This window comes from Salmo salar, chromosome 14 (genome assembly GCF_965601325.2).
Source record: "Salmo salar chromosome 14, fSalSal1, whole genome shotgun sequence".
NCBI classification, from domain to species: domain Eukaryota; kingdom Metazoa; phylum Chordata; class Actinopteri; order Salmoniformes; family Salmonidae; genus Salmo; species Salmo salar.
This window is the reverse complement of record NC_138304.1, coordinates 6,643,603-6,664,485: the sequence shown is the minus strand read 5'-3', so window position 1 is coordinate 6,664,485 and position 20,883 is coordinate 6,643,603. Positions and strand designations below refer to the sequence as shown.

The 20,883-nt window shown below is 44.0% G+C and overlaps 2 protein-coding genes across 8 annotated transcripts in view; one reads left to right on the top strand and one right to left on the bottom strand.

Annotated features, from left to right (window-relative positions):
* Positions 1-387: 387 nt before the first annotated feature.
* si:dkey-154p10.3 (uncharacterized) lies at positions 388-17,850 on the bottom strand. Its single transcript, XM_014139197.3, has 8 exons — positions 17,584-17,850; positions 16,690-17,230; positions 15,807-16,497; positions 13,651-13,747; positions 7,992-8,192; positions 4,876-5,009; positions 3,677-3,800; positions 388-3,427 (listed from the first exon to the last, which is right to left on the bottom strand). The coding sequence occupies exons 2-8, from the start codon at positions 17,218-17,220 to the stop codon at positions 3,220-3,222; spliced, it is 1,986 nt and encodes a 661-aa protein (XP_013994672.1). The 5' UTR covers positions 17,221-17,230; positions 17,584-17,850; the 3' UTR covers positions 388-3,219.
* A 191-nt stretch (positions 17,851-18,041) lies between these two features.
* The window catches only part of LOC106568675 (serine/threonine-protein kinase PRP4 homolog), a 36,094-nt gene continuing 33,252 nt past the window's right edge, over positions 18,042-20,883 (top strand). For all 7 annotated transcript variants that reach the window (XR_006758723.2, XR_006758728.2, XR_006758726.2 and 4 more), the window contains exons 1-3: positions 18,042-18,115; positions 18,643-19,803; positions 20,529-20,666. Coding sequence is in view for 1 of the 7 variants with exons in the window: in XM_014139196.3 (XP_013994671.1) it covers positions 18,063-18,115; positions 18,643-19,803; positions 20,529-20,666 (1,352 nt within the window). In the remaining 6 variants the exon portion in view is untranslated. The remainder of the gene's footprint in view (positions 18,116-18,642; positions 19,804-20,528; positions 20,667-20,883) is intronic.

Genomic DNA, 20,883 nt, shown 5'->3' with positions numbered 1-20,883 from the left:
CTTAGGTTCTGCTCACTACAGTGTTGTCCGGTTAGAACATAATGTTGATGCCCATTACGCTCTTAATTGTCACCACCACACACACAAAGGTGCTTCAATTGAAGGTAGTGCTTTATGTGTGGCAATTTGAATGACTTGACATTTTATTGTTGTGGTTATTTCGATGCATTCAGATATTCGTGTTGTTGTCGACAATAAAAAGTCTTCTGAAAACCTGCGTCTTCTCTCTTTGGATGACAATAACTCTGACCTGAGTGGGCGGGTGTACAGTCCTGGCAAAAAGTTATGAGAATGACACAAATATAAATTTTCACAAAGTTTGCTGCTTCAGTGTCTTTAGATATTTGTCAGATGTTACTACGGAATACTGAAGTATAATTACAAGGATTTCATAAGCGTCAAAGGCTTTTATTGACAATTACATGAAGTTGATGCAAAGAGTCATTATTTGCAGTGTTGACACTTATTTTTCAAAACCTCTGCAATCCGCCCTGGCATGCTGTCAATTAACTTCTGGGCCACATCCTGACCGATGGCAGCCCATTCTTGCATAATCAATGCTTGGAGTTTGTCAGAATCTAATGTTTTGTTCCCCAAGCCACTTAGTTATCACTTTTGCCATATGGCAAGGTGCTCCATCATGCATGCAAAAGGCATTGTTCGTCACCAAACTGTTCCTGGATGGTTGGGAGAAGTTGCTCTCGGAGGATGTGTTGGTACCATTCCTTATTCATGACTGTGTTCTTAGGCAAAATTGTGAGTGAGCCCACTCCCTTGGCTGAGAAGCAACCCCACACATGAATGGTCTCAGGATGCTTTACTGTTGGCATGACACAGGACTGATGGTAGCACTCACCTTGTCTTCTCCGGACAAGCTTTTTTCTGGATGCCCCAAACAATTGGAAAGGGGATTCATCAGAGAAAATGACTTTACCCCAGTCCTGATCAGTCCAATCCCTGTACCTTTTACAGAATATCAGTCTGTCCCTGATGTTTTTCCTGGAGAGAAGTGGCTTCTTTGCTGCCCTTCTTGACAGCAGGCCATCCTCCAAAGGTCTTCGCCTCACTGTGCATGCAGATGCACTCACACCTGCCTGCTGCCATTCCTGAGCAAGCTCTGTACTGGTGGTGCCCCGATCCCGCAGCTGAATCAACTTTAGGAGACGGTCCTGGCGCTTGCTGGACTTTCTTGGGCACCCTGAAGCCTTCTTCACAACAATTGAACCGCTCTCCTTGAAGTTCTTGATGTTCTGATAAATGGTTGATTAAGGTGCAATCTTATTGGCAGCAATATCCTTGCCTGTGAAGCCTTTTTTTGTGCAAAGCAATGATGACGGTACGTGTTTCCTTGCAGGTAACCATGGTTGACAGAGGAAGAACAATGATTCCAAGCACCACTCTCCTTTTGAAGCTTCCAGTCTGTTATTCAAACTCAATCAGCATGACAGAGTGATCTCCAGCCTTGTCCTCGTCAACACTCACACCTGTATTAACGAGAGAATCACTGACATGATGTCAGCTGGTCCTTTTGTGGTAGGGCTGAAATGCAGTGGGAATGTTTTTTGGGGGATTCAGTTCATTTGCATGGCAAAGAGGGACTTTGCAATTATTTGCAATTCATCTGATCACTGTTCATAACATTCTGGAGTAGATGCAAATTGCCATCATACAAACTGAGGCAGCAGACTTTGTGAAAATTAATATTTGAGTCATTCTCAAAACTTTTGGCCACGACTGTAGTGTCCAAATACGCATTTGGGCGGGTGTAGTGTCCAAATACGCATTTCCAAGCGCTCAGATTGGTTGGGAATAGCAGCGTTATGATGGGTGAGGGATAACTAAGGTAGGCTGAACAGCCAAACTAATGGGACTTAAGGGACTGTGAGGGAAAGTCAGGTAGAGAGGAGGAGCAGGACGGACTTTTTTACAGGCCTACTGCATAGAAAATGCATGTTTTGGAAAGTTGAGGAGAGAAGGTGCATTGGTGTGATCACTTTTGGCCGGTTATGATAACATTGTTGCATTGCAAATGGTGGCACAGGACATACAGAGATGAACACAGTGAAAAAGCAGACCCAAAGGAATTGACAACCATTTGTCACTATGACAATGAACACACACTGTAAGCACTGAATGGTCTGAACCAGTATCTGTGCATTAGAGACCTCATGAATGGTCTTGTGTTAGCACCTTATTAATAGGCAGCTTGCAGTAGGTTACGTTGATCAGTTGATTGAAAGGGTAGGACTGTGGAACGATAAATGATAAACTTTCCTCTAGTGTGGATGCTCACCAACGTTTTAGTTACTGTATGTTGATCATTAGTTGTCGTTATAGTTATTGGCTTGCTGGATGGCCATGGCCTTAATTAACTATACAACACTAACGTTATTATCATCACAACAGAACTAGCCTACTATAAAGTCTACTTACACTAATTCTTGTTTACTTGACTTTTATTCTCCTAAAAGTGACTCTTTCAAATAATTTACTCTGGCAAGTTTGGCACCGGCGCGCTGCAGTAGAGAAGTAAAGCGGAAGTCGAATCCATCACTTCTGTCATTTGGTTGTGCTGATAAGCAACGTTCGAAAATGGGGTGGATTTGAGCTTAAAAATTACATTTACATGTATGCCCAGAAATGCCATTGTCTGGAGCAAAGCTCCCAATTTCAAACTCTCCAAAAAAGTGTTTCAAATTCAAAAAATAATGAATATTAAATTAAAAAGGATTGTATGTAGTTTCTTGCAATAGTCCTCTCTGACTTTAAATAATATCTCTCTCAAAACTGTGATTCCTAAAAAATGTGTCCGGGGATTTGGTCAACTCCCGTCAGATTTGTCTAAAATCCTACATTTATCAGGAATGAGCAGGGTCAGCCAAACCATAAGGACCCATTCTCCAGCCACCCTGTTCGCTCTGTTCCTGCACGGCAAGCGGTATCGATTCAACTTCATAAACTTCACAGAAAATTCTTAGGTTAGTACTATGTAATTACCAAATACCATTTCATTTCCAAAGAAATATCAAGTATTGTGAGGTGTAGTAAAATAAATGTGCTTGTTTAATAAGATTAAAGATACATTTCCATTCAAGACCAGGGTCCTGTTCCATTAGGCTACGCAATGGAAAAGGAAGTCCAGGTAGTCCCTCTCAATCAGTCAGTTTTCTTTCATTTGGTGCCTACTGAACATGACCCAGAGAAAGTTATTTGTCAGGATTACTGGACCCTTCCAGCAGAGATAGAGGATTTGGGACGTTTGGGTGTCCTTGTTCCCAATACGTGGGATGGATCAGAAGAGTGGTGCTTGCGCACATGGCGCAGCAGCAGTTGGCGGTCCGGGGTAGCGTACGGACAGAGGTGGCAGGGGAAAGACTCGCCTGTGTGGTGGCGTCGTGCGTGGAGATCTAAGCTCTTTTTCTGGATGCTACAGAAAGATTGAAAGAGAAAGATAGTGAGAGCGAGGCAGACAGTGAGGGAGAGAGAGAGCTAACTTACAGTGTGGGAGACTGGCGAGGCACACAGAGGCTGCCATTGAGGAGTAGAGATAGACTTAGCAAACAATTAACATGAACTCTAAACATCCATTTGTGTGTGTGTGTGTGTGTGTGTGTGTGTGTGTGTGTGTGTGTGTGTGTGTGTGTGTGTGTGTGTGTGTGTGTGTGTGTGTGGTTACCTGCTGTAGGGACAGTACTGGCAGCAGTAGGGCCTCTCCTGTGTGTGCGTGCGGGAGTGTCGGCGCAGGGAGCTGCTGTCGATGGAGGCGTAGGGACACTGAAGGCATTTGAAGGGCTTCTCACCTACAGGTAGATAGTTGACAGCTCAGAGGTCACGGAGACAATAAGGCTTCGACCTGAACCTTTTATCACATATTATTATCAAACTAAAAACTCTGTACAACATTATTGGTGAGCTCAGAACATTGTTTTTCAGTTTGAAAAGCTGGCTTTTCACTAGTCACTACAGTGGGTTTTTAAAGGCAAGTACAACAATCTATGTGACTGTGGCCCTCAAGGACAGGTTGGGAACTCTTGTATAGTAGAAAGACATTTTTAAACCCAAAGCTGCTGTAGATAACTGTTTATTGGGCCAGAGTAGGTAGCTACTAAAGGGCAATTCCACCACTTTTCAACCTCATTTTCACCATCTTCAGCACAATAACAGTTGCTATTATGGTGTTCAGTAGCTTTCCAACTATTGACAAAAAAAAATGTTTTGTTCAGAATCAAACTGCAAATTATTACTCTGTTGCCCAGTGCACCCCAATTCCTAAGAAAATGGCTGCATTATATTGTAAATATTGGTGTCGTCTTTACGGCATGTTTCTCGGGGGCCCTATGTTTATCTGGGAGGAACACTGAATTCCCCTAAACATTGTGTTTGTTATGTATATACATCATGTCAGTGGAATGGAAAATTGACCTATATGGGATGAACATTCCTGTCTTCAACCTGATGGCATATTATGCAACCTCACTACTGTTACCATGGCCACACAGCTCTCAAAGTCATTACTGGGAGAGAAGGTGTGGGAAAAGTTCTCTAATAAATTTGGGCCACAGCAACATCCCCCCGCCTCTTGGTAAGAACCATCGCACAATGGGCAAATAATTTAGGGTACAGTTACTCCTCCAACAGTGTTCCCGACACTGGATTTTGCATGTCCAGCTATTCTGGACTTGTCTTTTTACAATACAAATGTAACACTCCAAAACGTACACATTTCCCATATGTACACGTCACACACACGGTAATGTGTCTTACTACACAGGTAGAACATTGAGGTACAACAATAATGAATAACACTAGTGTGTGTGTGTCCTTGTGCTGACTACAGTACCAGCTAGGATGATTGAATATGGTCTAAAACGTTACCTGTATGAACACGGAGGTGCTGTACCAGTGAGGCCTTGAGCCGGGTGCTGTAGTGGCAATGGGGACACTCAAAGGGCTTGTCCCCCTGGTGGATGCCCATGTGGCGACGCATGGTCAGCTTGGTGGAGAACTTCCTGTCATGGCAGGAAACAGGGCTCATTGAGATGCATTTATAACTACACGTTATGAAGGCTTTATATGGCATTCAGAAAGTCTTTATAAGCACTACATCAATGCTTCAGAAATTGTGTATAAATTAGGCCTTAATGGTTGTAGTTTGTTTAAAGTGGGCTTTCTCTATGTATGTCTCTCACACACTAGCATTTACTTGATATGTGCTGTAACTATACCACCATAAAGTGGCAATGATTCTATGAAAGTTTTACACATAGAATTAGAACACTAGAATGAACATGAACCTTCTTATAAACCACGTTTCCATCCACAGCTTTTATGTGCATAAAGTCATACCATATATATAAAAAGAAATCCTGACAGCTGTGATTGAAACAGGAAGTTTCTGTACAATTTTGTAAATGCCGACAGATCATTTGTTCGTTTGACATGGTGGGACCTTTTTGTGTTGGTAAAATTAATTATGCAAGAAATGTCAGAAACGCTTTTTTGCGCAAATATTGATATAATAACCATCATATCAAAGTAAACTTGGTGTCACGCGATGACATGTCCTCCCACTACAACTCGTCGGGAAAGCATGCAGTTTACTAGGCTACAGATGTAATAAGTTATGATGAACTGATGAGCTTGATGCTCCTTTACAAAAAATATCGAGGGTCTTATTCTGGTGACATGATGATCGATGCTTGGCAAATTAAAATATGATCGATCTTATCATAATAATCTCATAATTTAGACTAGCCTACTTGCACTGTATCCGTTATTGGCTAGAGCACACGTGCCAAGACCAGAGGAGGCACATTTGCTATTTTACCCAAAGTTTTTTGTGACAAAACTCAGTAGAGTGAATGGAGTGGAAAATGTGATGGAAACACATTGAACTTTAGAACTTTATTCTGAACATGAAAACTTAAGTGAGAAATGACTTTGTGTGCACTACGTCATCACGCACTGATTTTTATCCGCACCAAGTCCGTTTGGTGGAGACGCCACTGGTGAATTATTATTTTTTTAATTTTTTAGAATATTCGCATTACAATCTGTCGCCAATTGGATGGAAACCTAGCTACTGATGCGGTAAGGTCAATGGAACTCGATCCAAACAATGGAAACGCACGGGGGAAAGATTTAACGAATATCCACTTTGTTAAAATCAGATTTGTTGAACGTGCACCAGTCTGGCATCCTTCTTCTATCCGCCATGGTCTCCGTTCCATTGACCTCTTTACCGCATCTATGATGGTATGAAAGGTCAGCCATTTTGGCAAGGGAGTTGTCCAACCATGGTTTTCCAGTGCTGTGCTAAGAATCTTAAAATTCATAGTTTTACACTATCTGCACTGTATGTTTGTTAGCTAGCTAGCTATCCAGTTTTAGAGGAACAATTCCACAAATGTTTCTAAATAACTGCCAATATGCCAACATTTTATTTGTATAAAACCTGTATAAACAGTATTTTTAATTATGACACATCACATGCAGGGCCATATACCGGTATTGATGCACGGACCGGTTTGGGTTTTTACTCTACCTTCTATAACAGTATTTGAATGTTTGGTTTGTTAAATGTGATACGCCGTGTGTAACATCCATTTGTATAGTTTACTCCGCTACTTGAGTCGTCATCTCTCTCGCACTCACTCGATCAGTCAGTCAGTCACTCCACACAGACCTACTCCCACCCCGTCACTCAAGGAGCGCATTTGTTGTCACTTGACCACGAGACACTTTCGTTCAGTCTGCATGGTCAATGCAGCGCATGCAACAATGTTGATGACAACGATGTTGTTTCCACAAGCGTTCTATAATTACAATATTCATTTGTGTTTCTTACATCTGCAAACAGGTAGTTTGTATTTTCTTAGCAAGTTAAGCTAAATCGTGTTAGCCACTAGTACTAATCGCTAGTTAGCTGGCTAGCTAAAAGTACTGAGTCAGAGCAAACATGGCTAGCTAATACAGCCTGATACCAGTGCTGGTGGAGGCCTAAATCAGCATGTTTTTTGTGCAACAGTATCTTCTAAATCAAAGAGGAATAGGTGAAGCATGAATATGAATAAAGATTTAATGTAACCAAAGATTATAGGGTCCCCTAAGAAACACTGAACATCACTTTGGATCCTACCCTGTCACAATAACTCGTCCATGGCATTTTAATTTGTTGTCATGTCAAACAACACTGTATTCAAAGTGCCCACTATTATTTATATTCTAACTATAGAATTATAATAAAACATTCTATTTCCATGATTCCAAAAGTTCATCCAAGTGTTTTGGTCTAAATCGCAATTGCAACATTTGGTTAAAAATAAGGCTTAGTTTTTTTTGCCCATATCGTGGCAGTGTGGAAATGATCTCAAATGAGTGCAGGTAATGCAGAAATTGATGGAAATGCAGGAAATTATTTTAGGTTGAAGTTGAATTGAACAGTGTAAAACAATCAGAATGGAGAAAGACCCATTGAAATAATTTTGAATATATGTGTTACCACCCTAAGGTCACGTACTAGTCATAAAGCAAATGTAGAACTTTTATTAATCAAAAACATAAAATACCGTCAAATACAGTCATACCGTAAAGAAATTGAAAAATACCATGATATATGATATTTTGGCCATATCGCCCAGCCCTAATCACATGCCTTACTTTTATTTTCCTGCACAAGTAAAAGCAGGAAATGCATCACCTATGCCTCTACTGCCATTCATTCATATTAGACTGGTTTGGATTTCTCCCTGACCACAATGGCTGCCACTTTCAGACCATTCTGAAACTTTGAGGGGTTTAGATTAATAGGATCTCTATGGTTTTACGGCCCAGTTTTAGTGACAATTTTATTTTGAAAGTGTATATGGTACTGAAAACACACAGAAAAGTAAATAAACAAACAAAGCATCTGTAATACTCATATCTTCCACAACAAACTGTACTCTGACCCCTTGTGGTAAAATGTGTTAGACACTTCTGAGGGACTGTACCTGTTGCAGAGGGCACAGCAGAACTCTTTCCTCCCTTTCCTCCTCACCGATTCCTCCGCTTTCTGCCCTTGCTCCTCTCTCCCCTCCTCTCTGTCCTTTCTTCCCCTCTGCTTCGGCCTCCACTTATTCCACTTTTCTGGCTCCACTCCTTGCATGTCCTGTGGGTAATTGCTTTCGTGGGGGAACTTCCTCAAAGCACACCTGTGAGTTGGAGAGGGCAACGTTAAATGGACAATCTGCACTTGAAAACAACAACAAATCGGTCACGACGCCATTGTTGTTTTGGTAAACAGCTGAGGGATGTATGGGTTGGAGAAATATAACCAGTCTCAAATTCATAGAGAGAGCCATTAATGCAAGGGCTGACCATCCATGAGATAAAACTTATAGTTTTAACCATTTGAGGCTATAAAGTGTTTGTTTACAATTACATTGTTTACCAACAAGGGAATAAAAAAGCTTACAGTGCATTCGGGAAGTATTCAGACCCCTTTACTTTTTCCACATTGTTACTTTACAGCCTTATTCTAAAATGGATTAAAATATTTTTTTCCTAAATCAATCTACACACAATACCCCATAATGACGAAGCAAAGTTTGGACACACCTGATTCCAGGGTTTTTCTTAATTATTACAATTTTCTACATTGTAGAATAATAGTGAAGACATCAGAACTATGAAATAACACATATGGAATCATGTAGTATGCATAAGTGTTAAATCAAAAAATGTTTTATATTTGAGATTCTTCAAAGTAGCCACCTTTTGCATTGATGACAGCTTTGCACACTCTTAGCATTCAACCAGCTTCATGAGGTAGTCACCTGGAATGCATTTCAATTAACCACAGATAACACTGCTACTCCTACTGCTCTCTCCTCGTCTGCCCACGTGTTCTCGCATACCCCTAGAGCATCGAGCCAGCGGGGTGGTGGCACTGGAATCCTCATCTCTCCCAAGTGGACATTCTCTCTTTCTCCCCTGACCCATCTGTCTATCTCCTCATTTGAATTCCATGCTGTCACAGTTACCAGCCCTTTCAAGCTTAACATCCTTATCATTTATCGCCCTCCAGGTTCCCTTGGAGAGTTCATCAATGAGCTTGACGCCTTGATAAGTTCCTTTCCTGAGGATGGCTCACCTCTCACAGTTCTGGGTGACTTTAACCTCCCCACGTGTACCTTTGACTCATTCCTCTCTGCCTCCTTCTTTCCACTCCTCTCCTCTTTTGACCTCACCCTCTCACCTTCCCCCCTACTCACAAGGCAGGCAATACGCTTGACCTCATCTTTACTCGATGCTGTTCTTCCACTAATCTCATTGCAACTCCCCTCCAAGTCTCTGACCACTACCTTGTATCCTTTTCCCTCTCGCTCTCATCCAACACTTCTCACTCTGCCCCTACTCGGATGGTATTGTGCCGTCCCAACCTTCGCTCTCTCTCTCTCCCGCTACTCTCTCCTCTTCCATCCTATCATCTCTTCCCTCTGCTCAAACCTTCTCCAACCTATCTCCTGATTCTGCCCCCTCAACCCTCCTCTCCTCCCTCTCTGCATCCTTTGATTTTCTCTGTCCCCTATCCTCCAGGCCGGCTCGGTCCTCCCCTCCTGCTCCGTGGCTCGACGACTCACTGCGAGCTCACAGAACAGGGCTCCGGGCAGCTGAGCGGAAATGGAGGAAAACTCGCCTCCCTGCGGACCTGGCATCCTTTCACTCCCTCCTCTCTACATTCTCCTCTTCTGTCTCTGCTGCTAAAGCCACTTTCTACCACTCTAAATTCCAAGCATCTGCCTCTAACCCTAGGAAGCTCTTTGCTACCTTCTCCTCCCTCCTGAATCCTCCCCCCCCCTCCCCCCCCCCTCCCTGCGGATGACTTCGTCAACCATTTTGAAAAGAAGGTTAACGACATCCGATCCTCGTTTGCTAAGTCAAACGACACCGCTGGTCCTGCTCACATTGCCCTACCCTGTGCTTTGACCTCTTTCTCCCCTCTCTCTCCAGATGAAATCTCGCGTCTTGTGACGGCCTCGGCAAGACGGAGCTGCTCTTCCTCCCGGGGAAGGACTGCCCGTTCCATGATCTCGCCATCACGGTTGACAACTCCCTTGTGTCCTCCTCCCAGAGTGCTAAGAACCTTGGAATGACCCTGGACAACACCCTGTCGTTCTCCACTAACATCAAGGCGGTGACCCGATCCTGTAGGTTCATGCTCTACAACATTCGCAGAGTACGACCCTGCCTCACACAGGAAGCGGCGCAGGTCCTAATCCAGGCACTTGTCATCTCCCGCCTGGATTACTGCAACTCGCTGTTGGCTGGGCTCCCTGCCTGTGCCATTAAACCCCTACAACTCATCCAGAACGCCGCAGCCCGTCTGGTGTTCAACCTTCCCAAGTTCTCTCACGTCACCCCGCTCCTCCGCTCTCTCCACTGGCTTCCAGTTGAAGCTCACATCCGCTACAAGACCATGGTGCTTGCCTACGGAGCTGTGAGGGGAACGGCACCTCCGTACCTTCAGGCTCTGATCAGTCCCTACACCCAAACAAGGGCACTGCGTTCATCCACCTCTGGCCTGCTCGCCTCCCTACCTCTGAGGAAGCACAGTTCCCGCTCAGCCCAGTCAAAACTGTTCGCTGCTCTGGCACCCCAATGGTGGAACAAGCTCCCTCACGACGCCAGGACAGCGGAGTCAATCACCACCTTCCGGAGACACCTGAAACCCCACCTCTTCAAGGAATACCTGGGATAGGATAAAGTTATCCTTCTACCCTCCCCCCCCCTTAAAAGATTTAGATGCACTATTGTAAGTGGTTGTTCCACTGGATATTATAAGGTGAATGCACCAATTTGTAAGTCGCTCTGGATAAGAGCGTCTGCTAAATGACTTAAATGTAAATGTAAAACAGGTGTGCCTTGTTAAAAGTGAATTTTGGGATTTTTTTTCCTTCTTAATGCGTATGAGCCAATCATTTGTGTTGTGACATGGTAGGGGTGGTATACAGAAATAGCCCTATTTGGTAAAAGACAAAGTCCATATTATGGCAAGAAAAGCTCAAATAAGCAAAGAGAAACAACAGTCCATCACTACTTTAAGACAAAGGTCAGTCAATACGGAAAATTTGCATTTGCAAAAACCATCAAGCGCTATGATGAAACTGGCTCTCATGAGGATCACCAGAGGAAAGGAAGACCCAGAGTTGCAGAGGATAAGTTCATTAGAGTTACCAGCCTCAGAAATTGCAGCCCAAATAAATGCTTCAGAGTTCAAGTAACAGACACATCTCAACATCAACTGTTCAGAGGAGACATTGTGAATCAGGCCTTCATGGTTTAATTGCTGCAAAGAAACCACTACTAAAGGGACTCCCGAGTGGCGCAGCAGTCTAAGGCACTGCATCCTCAGTGCTAGAGGCTTCACTACAGACCCTGGTTCGATTCCAGGCTGTATACAGGCTGTATCACAAACGGCCGTGATTGGGAGTCCCATAGGGCGGTGTACAATTGGCCCAGCGGTTACGGTTTGGCCGAGGTAGGCCGTCATTGTAAATAAGAATTTGTTCTTAACTGACTTGCCTGGCTAAATATAGGTAAAACAAATAAGGAGTAGAAGAGACTTGTTTGAAACAAGAGCAATGGACATTAGACCGGTGGAAATCTGTCCTTTGGTTTTTGATGAGTCCAAATTTGAGATTTCTGGTTCCAACCACTGTCTTTGTGAGATGCAGAGTAGGTGAACAGATGATCTCCACATGTGTGGTTCCCACCGTGAAGCATGGAGGATGAGGTATGATGGCGCTTTGCTGGTGACACTGTCAGTGATTCTGTAGCGATACGCCATCCCATCTGGTTAGCGCTTAGCGGGACTATCATTTGTTTTTCAACAGGACAATGACCCAACACCTCCAGACTGTGTAAGGGCTATTTGACAAAGAAGGAGAGTGATGGAGTGCTGCATCACATGACCTGGCCTCCACAATCACCCGACCTCAATCCAATTGAGATGGTTTGGGATGAGTTGGACCGCAGAGTGAAGGAAAAGCAGCCAACAAGTGCTCAGCATATGTGGGAACTCCTTCAAGACTGTTGGAAATGCATTCCAGGTGAAGCTGGTTGAGAGAATGCCAATAGTGTGCAATGCTGTCATCAGCTACTATGAAGAATCTAAAATATATTTAGATTTGTTTAAAAAAAACTTGGTTACTATATGATTTGATGTCTTCACTAGTATTCTACAATGTAGAAAACAGTAAAAATAAAGAAAAACCCTTGACTGAGTAGGTGTGTCCAAACTTTTGATTACTACTGTAGGTATTCAGACGCTTTATTCAGTACTTTGTTGAAGGACCTTTGGTAGCGATAACAGCTTCGAGTCTTCTTGGGAATGACACTACAAGCTTGGCACACTTGTATTTGGGGGGGTTTCTCCCATTCTTCTCTGCAGGTCATCCATCTCAAGCTCTGTCAGGTTGGATGGGGAGCATCACTGCAGAGCTATTTTCAGGTATCTTCAGAGATGTTCGATCGTGTTCAAGTCCGGGTTCTGGCTGGGCCACTCAAGGCATTCAGGTTTCGTCATACCAGAGAATCTTGTTTCTCATGGTCTGAGAGTCATTTAGGGGCCTTTTGGCAAACTCCAAGCGAGCTGTCGTGCCTTTTACTGAGGAGTGGCTGGCCACTCTACCATAAAGGCCTGATTGGTGGAGTGCTGCAGAGATGGTTGTCCTTCTGGAAGGTTCTCCCATCTCCACAGAGGAACTCTAGAGCTCTGTTATTAGTGACCATCGGGTTCTTGGTCACCTCCCTGACCAAGGCCCTTCTCTCCCAATTGCTCAGTTTGGCCAGGCGGCCAGCTCTAGGAAGAGTCTTGGTGGTTCTAAACTTCTTGGGGAACTTCAATGCTGCAGACATTTTTTGGTACCCTTCCCCAGATCTGTGCCTCGACACAATCCTTTCTCAGAGCTCTATGGAAAATTCCTTTTGTCGTCATGGCTTGGTTTTTGCTCTGACATGCACTGTCAACTGTGGGACCTTATACAGACAGGTGTGTGCCTTTCCAAATCATGTAGAATCAATTGAATTTACCACAGGTGGACTCCAAGTTGTAGAAACATCAAGGATGATCAATGGAAACAGGATGCGCCTGAGCTCAACTTGAGTCACAAGGGTCTGAATCGTTATGGAAATAAGGTATTTATGAAATTTCATTTATAAACATTTTAAAAAACTGTTTTCAGAGACAAAAGTTATATTCTTCACTAATCAATGGGTATACAGTATATCATTACCAAGTTTATTATCAAGTCCAAAATGGTTGTACCAATAGCAGATTGCCCCTTTAATGGTCAAAGACGTATGGTTGAGATAATCAACTCTCAACTGTGTTCAAAGACCAACTTGTGAAAATTCATCCAAATAGATTTTATGCAGTATTCCCATTCAAATTCTTTAAAAAGTCAATTTTTCCTGAAAGCTGTTTGATTGTGCCATGTCTAATCATTGATTACTTCACGGAAAAGAGGGAAGGATGCATTTTTATGAAATTCAAATATGGCATATGTCCAGACCAAATGCTTTTAAATATTTTGGGTGCACACAATGAGTAGGTTGGTTTGTTGCTCTGAGACTATGGCGCAGGAAGGGAACAGGCACACTACTTACACAACATGGGTGCTCAGTCCATCCGGGTTTGTCAGTCTGTCCCCGAAGGCTTTGTGGTCTGAGAGAATGTGTTTGTGCAGCTTGTCCCACGACTTATCTGGAAGATAGACAGAGATGGGACAGCTGGTTAAAATTTGTATCATCTATATTAATGTAAATGTGTTCATCCCTGAATAGGGTTGCAAAGCTGCTGGTAATTTACCAAAGTTAACAGAATCTTTGGTAATTTGGGGAATTAAAGACACACTCCTGAAATTTTCCTTCTGAAAAACAATATCCCAAGAATAAATACAGTACTGTACACACACATAGGGTAAGAAAAATACATTGAGCAAATAGTGGGTTTTTTTTAGATTCAATGTCCTTCTTGAAGCTTGCAGTTCTAGGAGTTGTTCTGATCGTGGTATCGTCGGTCCCCACCCTTTCTTGCAGGAACAATTCGCTTGAGTCGTCAAGGCTATGGTTTGGAGGGCTACTCCGATCCAGACTCATTGCAGAGAAGAAACTAACGTACGTGAGCGTGGCTTTTAGCCGGAGCAAGGAGTGTGGGTAGCCAGTCAACCCAAACCAAGCCCAACCCAATGGCCAGTATGCAGTATCAGTTCTCTATGTTTGACAAGTTGTATGAAGCTACGACTCAGAGCATTGTTTATTCATACTATGTAATGTATTCTCAGTGTATTTTGTGATGTTTTAGTTTTTCCCCCCTGATCAGAGAAATTAGCAATTGAAGTCGCTTGCATTTCCCCCCAAAATTAAGTGAAAGTACCAGTTATCTGGCTGTTCCTGCTTTTATTCATTTTGCTCGTCTCTTGTGTTTATCAAATGTATCACAACATTTTCTTTGCAGCTTTGGGTAGAAAACCAATCGCTTTTTTATGGTTATCCTCACAAGTTAAGCCAGTCCCCCATGAAAGCATTTCAGTTTGTCCTTCTCTTAGCAACCCAACTCTCCTTGAATAGTCCAACATGTGGCAGCTCTCTGAGAGGGCTACGCCTATGGTGCAATTATCATATGAAGCCCAAAAATGTGATGGAGAAATGGGTTATTGACTAAACACAACCCAATACCATTACAAAACACTATACAGTGTATGTTTGGGACTTTTACCATTGATAACCCTTAGAGACCATAACATAACTGCTGTAGCCTAACGGTTTGCTTGTTCAACAGGAATGGTCTAACAACTAATCCAGGCCTTTTTTGAAGGGAATAAACCACACACAGGGGCAGTTTCCTGGACATAGATTAAGCCTAAGAGAAGGACAAACTGAATTGCTTTCATTGAGGACTGGCTTGAATTGTGAGGATGATCACAATTTATTTTCATCATGCACAAAAGCTATTGGTTTTCTACCCAAAGTTGGAAAGAAAATGTTGTGATACATTTAATAAACACAAGAGACCAGCAAAATTGAAAAAAGGGTGTGGCAATAGCAGGAACAGCAGCATCTGATGGCAAAACGTGGTACTTTGACACTTATTTGTGGGGGAAAATGCAAGTGACTTCAATTAATACTCTCTCTGAATGGGCAAAAACCATCACCAAAAATACTCCAAGCCGCAGCTTCATACCACTTGTCAAACATAGAGAACTGATACTGTATACTGGCCGTTGGGGTGGGCGGCTTTAATTTTTTTTTTAAATACATTTAAAAAAAAGTCTTACTCATTGTTAGGATGAAGTTTTTCCAAATCAGATGTTATGTACTATATTTATTGAACGTTATCTGAATCCTATGAATTAAAATTGCCAATTTGGGTGCAATCAATTAGATTAAATTCTTCAGAGATCAAATTATATTTTAACAAAACAATATTGCAGAAATGCTTATCTTATTTGTTTCTAACCACAGAAACAACTTCAGAACAATCTTAGATGTTGGGTGTCAAAATCCTCTCGTGTTTTTTGAGGTGGAACGACCCCAGAGATAATTACAGACACCTGTGATAATATGTACCCAAAAAGTACCCAAAAAGGCAACCAGATGTCACCTGATAAAATAAAAAAACTTGACAGATACCAAAATTTGAGTAGTTTACTGGTAAAGATTCCAGTAATAAACCCTCCCTTTGCAACTCTATCCCGAAACAATTTCAATGTTAGGTGGAATAGTAGGGTAAAATTGGAATAAACACTGGAACAGGTCCTCACCACTGTAGTCACAGTGCTGGCACGTGAAGCATTCTTGAGGACTCCGCCGTTGACTGTGGTGCCGCCGCTCATGTGCATCCCGGGACTTAACACTCCGGAACTTCCGGAGACAAACCTGGCAGCCATGGGGCCTGGTGCCCCTCTCTTTCTCTTTTTTCCCCCGCCGCATCCTCTTCCCGTGGGCCCTCCAGTGGCGCTCCATCTCCCCCCACCCGGCCGACGTCCAGCCGCACTGAAGGCACTTGAAGCCTCTGTCCCCGTTGTGGCATTTAAGGTGGACCTCAAGCAAGTGTCTAGAGGTCAGGGTGGCGCGGCAGAGGACACAGAACAGTGACCTCCGCTGCTTGGGGCCATGAGGAGGAGGGGACTGCTTTCCCTGGGACTGGGGCATTTTGTCATCCATCTTGTCATCCAGGGAGGTGTCTGACTCCAAACCCTCTTGCCCGATGGGAGTTGAGGGAAGCTGGGTACCCGCTCGGCCTGAGAGGCCCTTGTTGGCTGTGGAAATGCGACAGAGCCCCAGGGTCATGAGGTGAGCGGACTGGGCCATTTCATCATCCTTGGCCTCGTTTATCACCACCGAGCCCATTGGACACGACAGGTTGACGGAGTCGGCAGCATCCAATCGGAACACGCTCTCCTCTTCCTCCTCCTCACCATGTCTCTCGTCCTCCTCAAACAAAGTGCTCACCTGTATAGGACCAGAGCAGGATAAACAAAACTGATTCGCAGCTACAAATCTGTGAATATATTGCCTACATAGAATTGGAAATTACTAGTCCACCTTTCTATCCTATAGTGATCCTATAGTAATCCACTCAACTGGAATTTTCACTGCATTTGAAACACAATTTGTTTTCCCCTAGTTAAACTTCTCTCTTACCTCACATGTCTGTGCAACGTGGAGGCTCCCGTCCGAGTTGGAACTCAGGGCCATGTCACATGACCGGGGACTGATATTGGGCAGCATGCCGTACATGGGCAGCAGGAAGGACATGCGCTCCAAGCCCATATGATCCATCTGGTCATCATCAGCATCCTTTGAGACAGAATGGAGGTCATCCTCCAGGTTGTAGCCTGGGGAGACATTTTGGTCCAGTTCATCATCTTCTCTGTCAACTCCCACCCTTACCTCAAGGCCATTGTCCTTCTCAAGACAGGGAAGACCAGGGCTGGAGGATGCTCCTAAATTGTGCCTCTCCAGTACGTGTGTTTGGATACTGCCTTTTAGGCCACTGGTGAACTGGCACACTCTGCAGCGGTACACTTCAACCAGGAAGGCTTCGACTAAGGAGGCCACTTGGGCCTCCAGCCCCTTAGCAGTGACACAGTACAAGGACGTGACCGTCTCTTCTGGAAGGTGTAGTGTGACTGGCCTGATGTCCTGGAAATCATAATTGACTGGACTCATCATCTGGGTTGAGCTAACATGGGGAGACAGAGGGATTGCATGAGATTAGCATAACTAAAATGTTGGGCATGCAACATTAGCTTCGTTTGAACTACACTTGTCCTAACCACATACTCCGATTAAGCAAGATATTCTGTATTCAAGAGACATAATAAATAAAGAAAGTCTTGCTTAGTGTCTAACCTTACACTTGTTGACCATGCATAAAAGGAAGAACTTAGTCATAGCACTACAAGTCAAACTGGCTAGCTGTGGAAAATGCATGCATGCGAAACTGAAATCTACAATAAATACTAACACATGCACGTAGGTAGATACTGAAGAACACACACTGAATTTGCTGAAATATGCAACGTTTCTACTTACCACGATAGCTAGTTTGCGTTCATTACTTTTGATAAACATGGAATCGCGCTGAATTAAACTCGCTCGTCACCACAGAGCCAAATTCCAGGTAGCTAGCTAACGTTACCTAGATCTACAGTACATAGCAAGACATATACGACAATAATGTCACATTTATATCAGCGATGAGTTCATGCTGTATGAAATGTAAACACGTCCGAAACGAACTGGATCCCAGCATGCCAATGAGCCAACCTGCTGACTTTTTTAGGGACCACTGACTGTCAATGGAATAGTTCGTTTCAGTGCAGTAAATTACATATTGTCTTATTGACTTATAATTATATAATATTGTGTAACATCAAAATATAGGCCCAAATAAGATTCGTTATTTCGAAATCTCTTATATAGGGGATACAGACAAAACGCAAAATGGTCATTACTTCACAGACAGTGCCTTGCCTTGTCCTCCTATCCATTGCGCATGTCCACAGTAAACAATGAAAATGGCTGCCATGGGTTTCATAGCTGGTGACGGCGAGAGGAGACAAGCGTAAGATATTTTTAAAATTGTGTTTTAGGCAAGATGTATAGTTGTCGCGATAGGTTATTCTGCGTGTGGTTGTAACTAAAGTTAATCAGAAAAAATTATATTGTATATAACGGAGAGCCTGTTTCGGTACTGTAGCTAACTAACGCGACTAACTACAGTAGCTAACGTTACAATACATTTGCCGTTTGTAATAGAAACTAGCTAACTTAGTTATATAACTAGATGTTTAACGTTATTTAGGTAGCTAGCTAACGTTATGTAGCTATCTTACAAGCCAATGTCAGTTATGAAACTCGGAGAAATACTGGACAAGGTTAGACTTATTGAATCAGGTGTGCTTGTTCAAGACTAGAACACAATTGTGAAACGACTGGGGGTCCCCAAGGAAATGTCTGAGAAACACTCAAGTTGCACCACTAACGTTAGTAGTTGTGGAATAAACCAGCAATAGTTGTCAAAGAACCAATTACAATAGACCTTCCCAGTTGACTAATCATTACCCTTTCCTATATATTTTTCGTTCACAGGGGAGAGGATGCAGAGAGCTCAGAGAGGAGTGGCAATGAAGAGGAAAATGAGGGCCTGTCAGGTGAAGAGGAGGAAGAAGGAAGTGCCGGAAAGGTCGAAGCCGGTTCGTTGAAGCTCTGCGTCGCCGTGAGCTCGGCTAAGACCAAGAAGAAGAAACACAAGCACCGCAGCAAACACAAGCGACAGAAGCACTCCTGCCCAGAGGACAAGGAGCGGCGCCATGGGCACCGGCACAAGCACAAGAGGCACAAGCGTAAAGACAACCCCTCGACTGATGGCTTCCCAAACTGTGGCGATGACGACCCTTCCCTGTACTCCTTCTCTGCCAAGCAGCCAAGACTGGAAGATGATGAGATGGCACTTCTGGAGGAGCTGGAGAAACAGAGGGCCCTGATCCAAGCCGAACTAGACGCTGAACTGACTGAGGGGGGCAGGGGGGTACAGTCGGACATGGGGCTCATACTCCAGGGCTACCACTCTGAAGAGGAGGAGGATGGGGAGATTCAGGTGGAGAGGGAGCGCAATGGGCAGCACTGGTGTATAGGAGCAACAGGTCCCGGCTCAGGCTCACAGACTGCTAAGGACACCTGGAGAGGACGGCGAGAGTCGACAGATGCTGGAAAAGCTAAGCAGAGCAATCCCAATAAAAATGCCAGGAAGAGCAGGACAGACGGGAAGACCAAGGATCGGATAAGAGGACGGAGCACGTCCAGGGATAGAGACAGCAGAAGACATTCCAGCAGTTCAGAGTGCTTCTGGTCTCCTGGCACTAGCAAACAGCCTTCCCCACCGGCTCAGAGCAGAGGAGCCCAAAACCAGGAGCCCAGCGGCAGCAACCACAAGTCACCCGAGCACTACAAGGCCAGGTGGCCAGATAAGGAAGGGGACAAGGACAAGAAGGCGACCAAGTCCCCCGCCAAGGACGCTTCCTCTGGGAAGGAGAACCGCTCTCCAGGCCTGCGAGGGAGGCCACCAGGCCCCGCCCTCAAGCTGCAGCGCAGCTCGTCCCCATCACAATGTCAGAACTCCCTGGACTCATCCTCAGGTCCCCAGGAAGCTGAGCGAAGGGCCATGTCACCGTCACCACCCAGAGGGGGCCACCCACGCTCCCCGGAGAGTCGAAGGAGAGTGACGGACCGACTGAGACTTCCACCTGGCAGGTCAGAATTCTTTTTGGCCAAATGTCAATTCCAAAACACACACAGGTGTGCCATAAACATACACACATCTGTCATAAACACACACATCCATTTGTGTTCAATACAGATAAACAGGTGCTATTGTTTTCGAGGAGGAGATGTGTCCTCTCACAACCAGTACATAATCCACAAATGAATTTACCGGTAACATATTGTGACAAAACCATCAGCTCCTGGGTTGTCACTCTCCTCCCGGGATAGACCAAAGCATTGGAATGGGAAGCCCTGGGGTGTATTAATTAGTGTACAATGTAACGCCATTTTTTTGCAACAGAAAACGTTTTGAAACGAAAAGTAGCGTTTCTTATCAGGCAAGTTCAGGTGAGACCTCCCCATTTTGTCCGGTTGCTTCCATTTGGTTTCTAGTGAATACACCCCTAGTAATGTAATGTGAGGGGAGGAGGATACTTGCATTATTGCAGGTAGACCCTTGACAGCTATCAGCAGAAATGGTGCCAATAAGAAAAAACAAGTGCAGATGTTAGTGCAAGAAAGACAAGTACTTAATTGCTATATGGGAGATAGCACTTTACATGTCGTCATGCCACGATATTCCCAAACAAACATAGTCCAGTGTACATCATCCCCACATTGAATCCTGTCCAAATAAAATCAGACCCACTTTAGGTAATGCATGGAGAATATTGAATGTGTGACACCTTATCCTTTTGTCACGTGATCTTCAGGATGTGGAGCCAGGAAGAGGCAGGGGTCCGTAGGGACGCCAGCCCGGCTCTAGGCGCCCGGCGAAGGTTCAGCCGCTCACCTTTCAGGCGGAGATCACGCTCTCCCAGGAGATGCAGCAGGTCACCATTCAGGAGGAGGTGGGTGGAGGACAGGTTCAAAAGTGTTTTTTAGCATCCATATTGGTGCATGTCTCATTATCTGTATAACCACTACCTGTGTTATGTATTTGAGTCTAAAACTACAGATACAGTGCCTTTGGAAAGTATTCAGACCCCTTGAATTGTTCTACATTTGTTACGTTACAGCCTTATTCTAAAATGGATTAAATAAAGAAAAATCCTCAGCAATCTACAT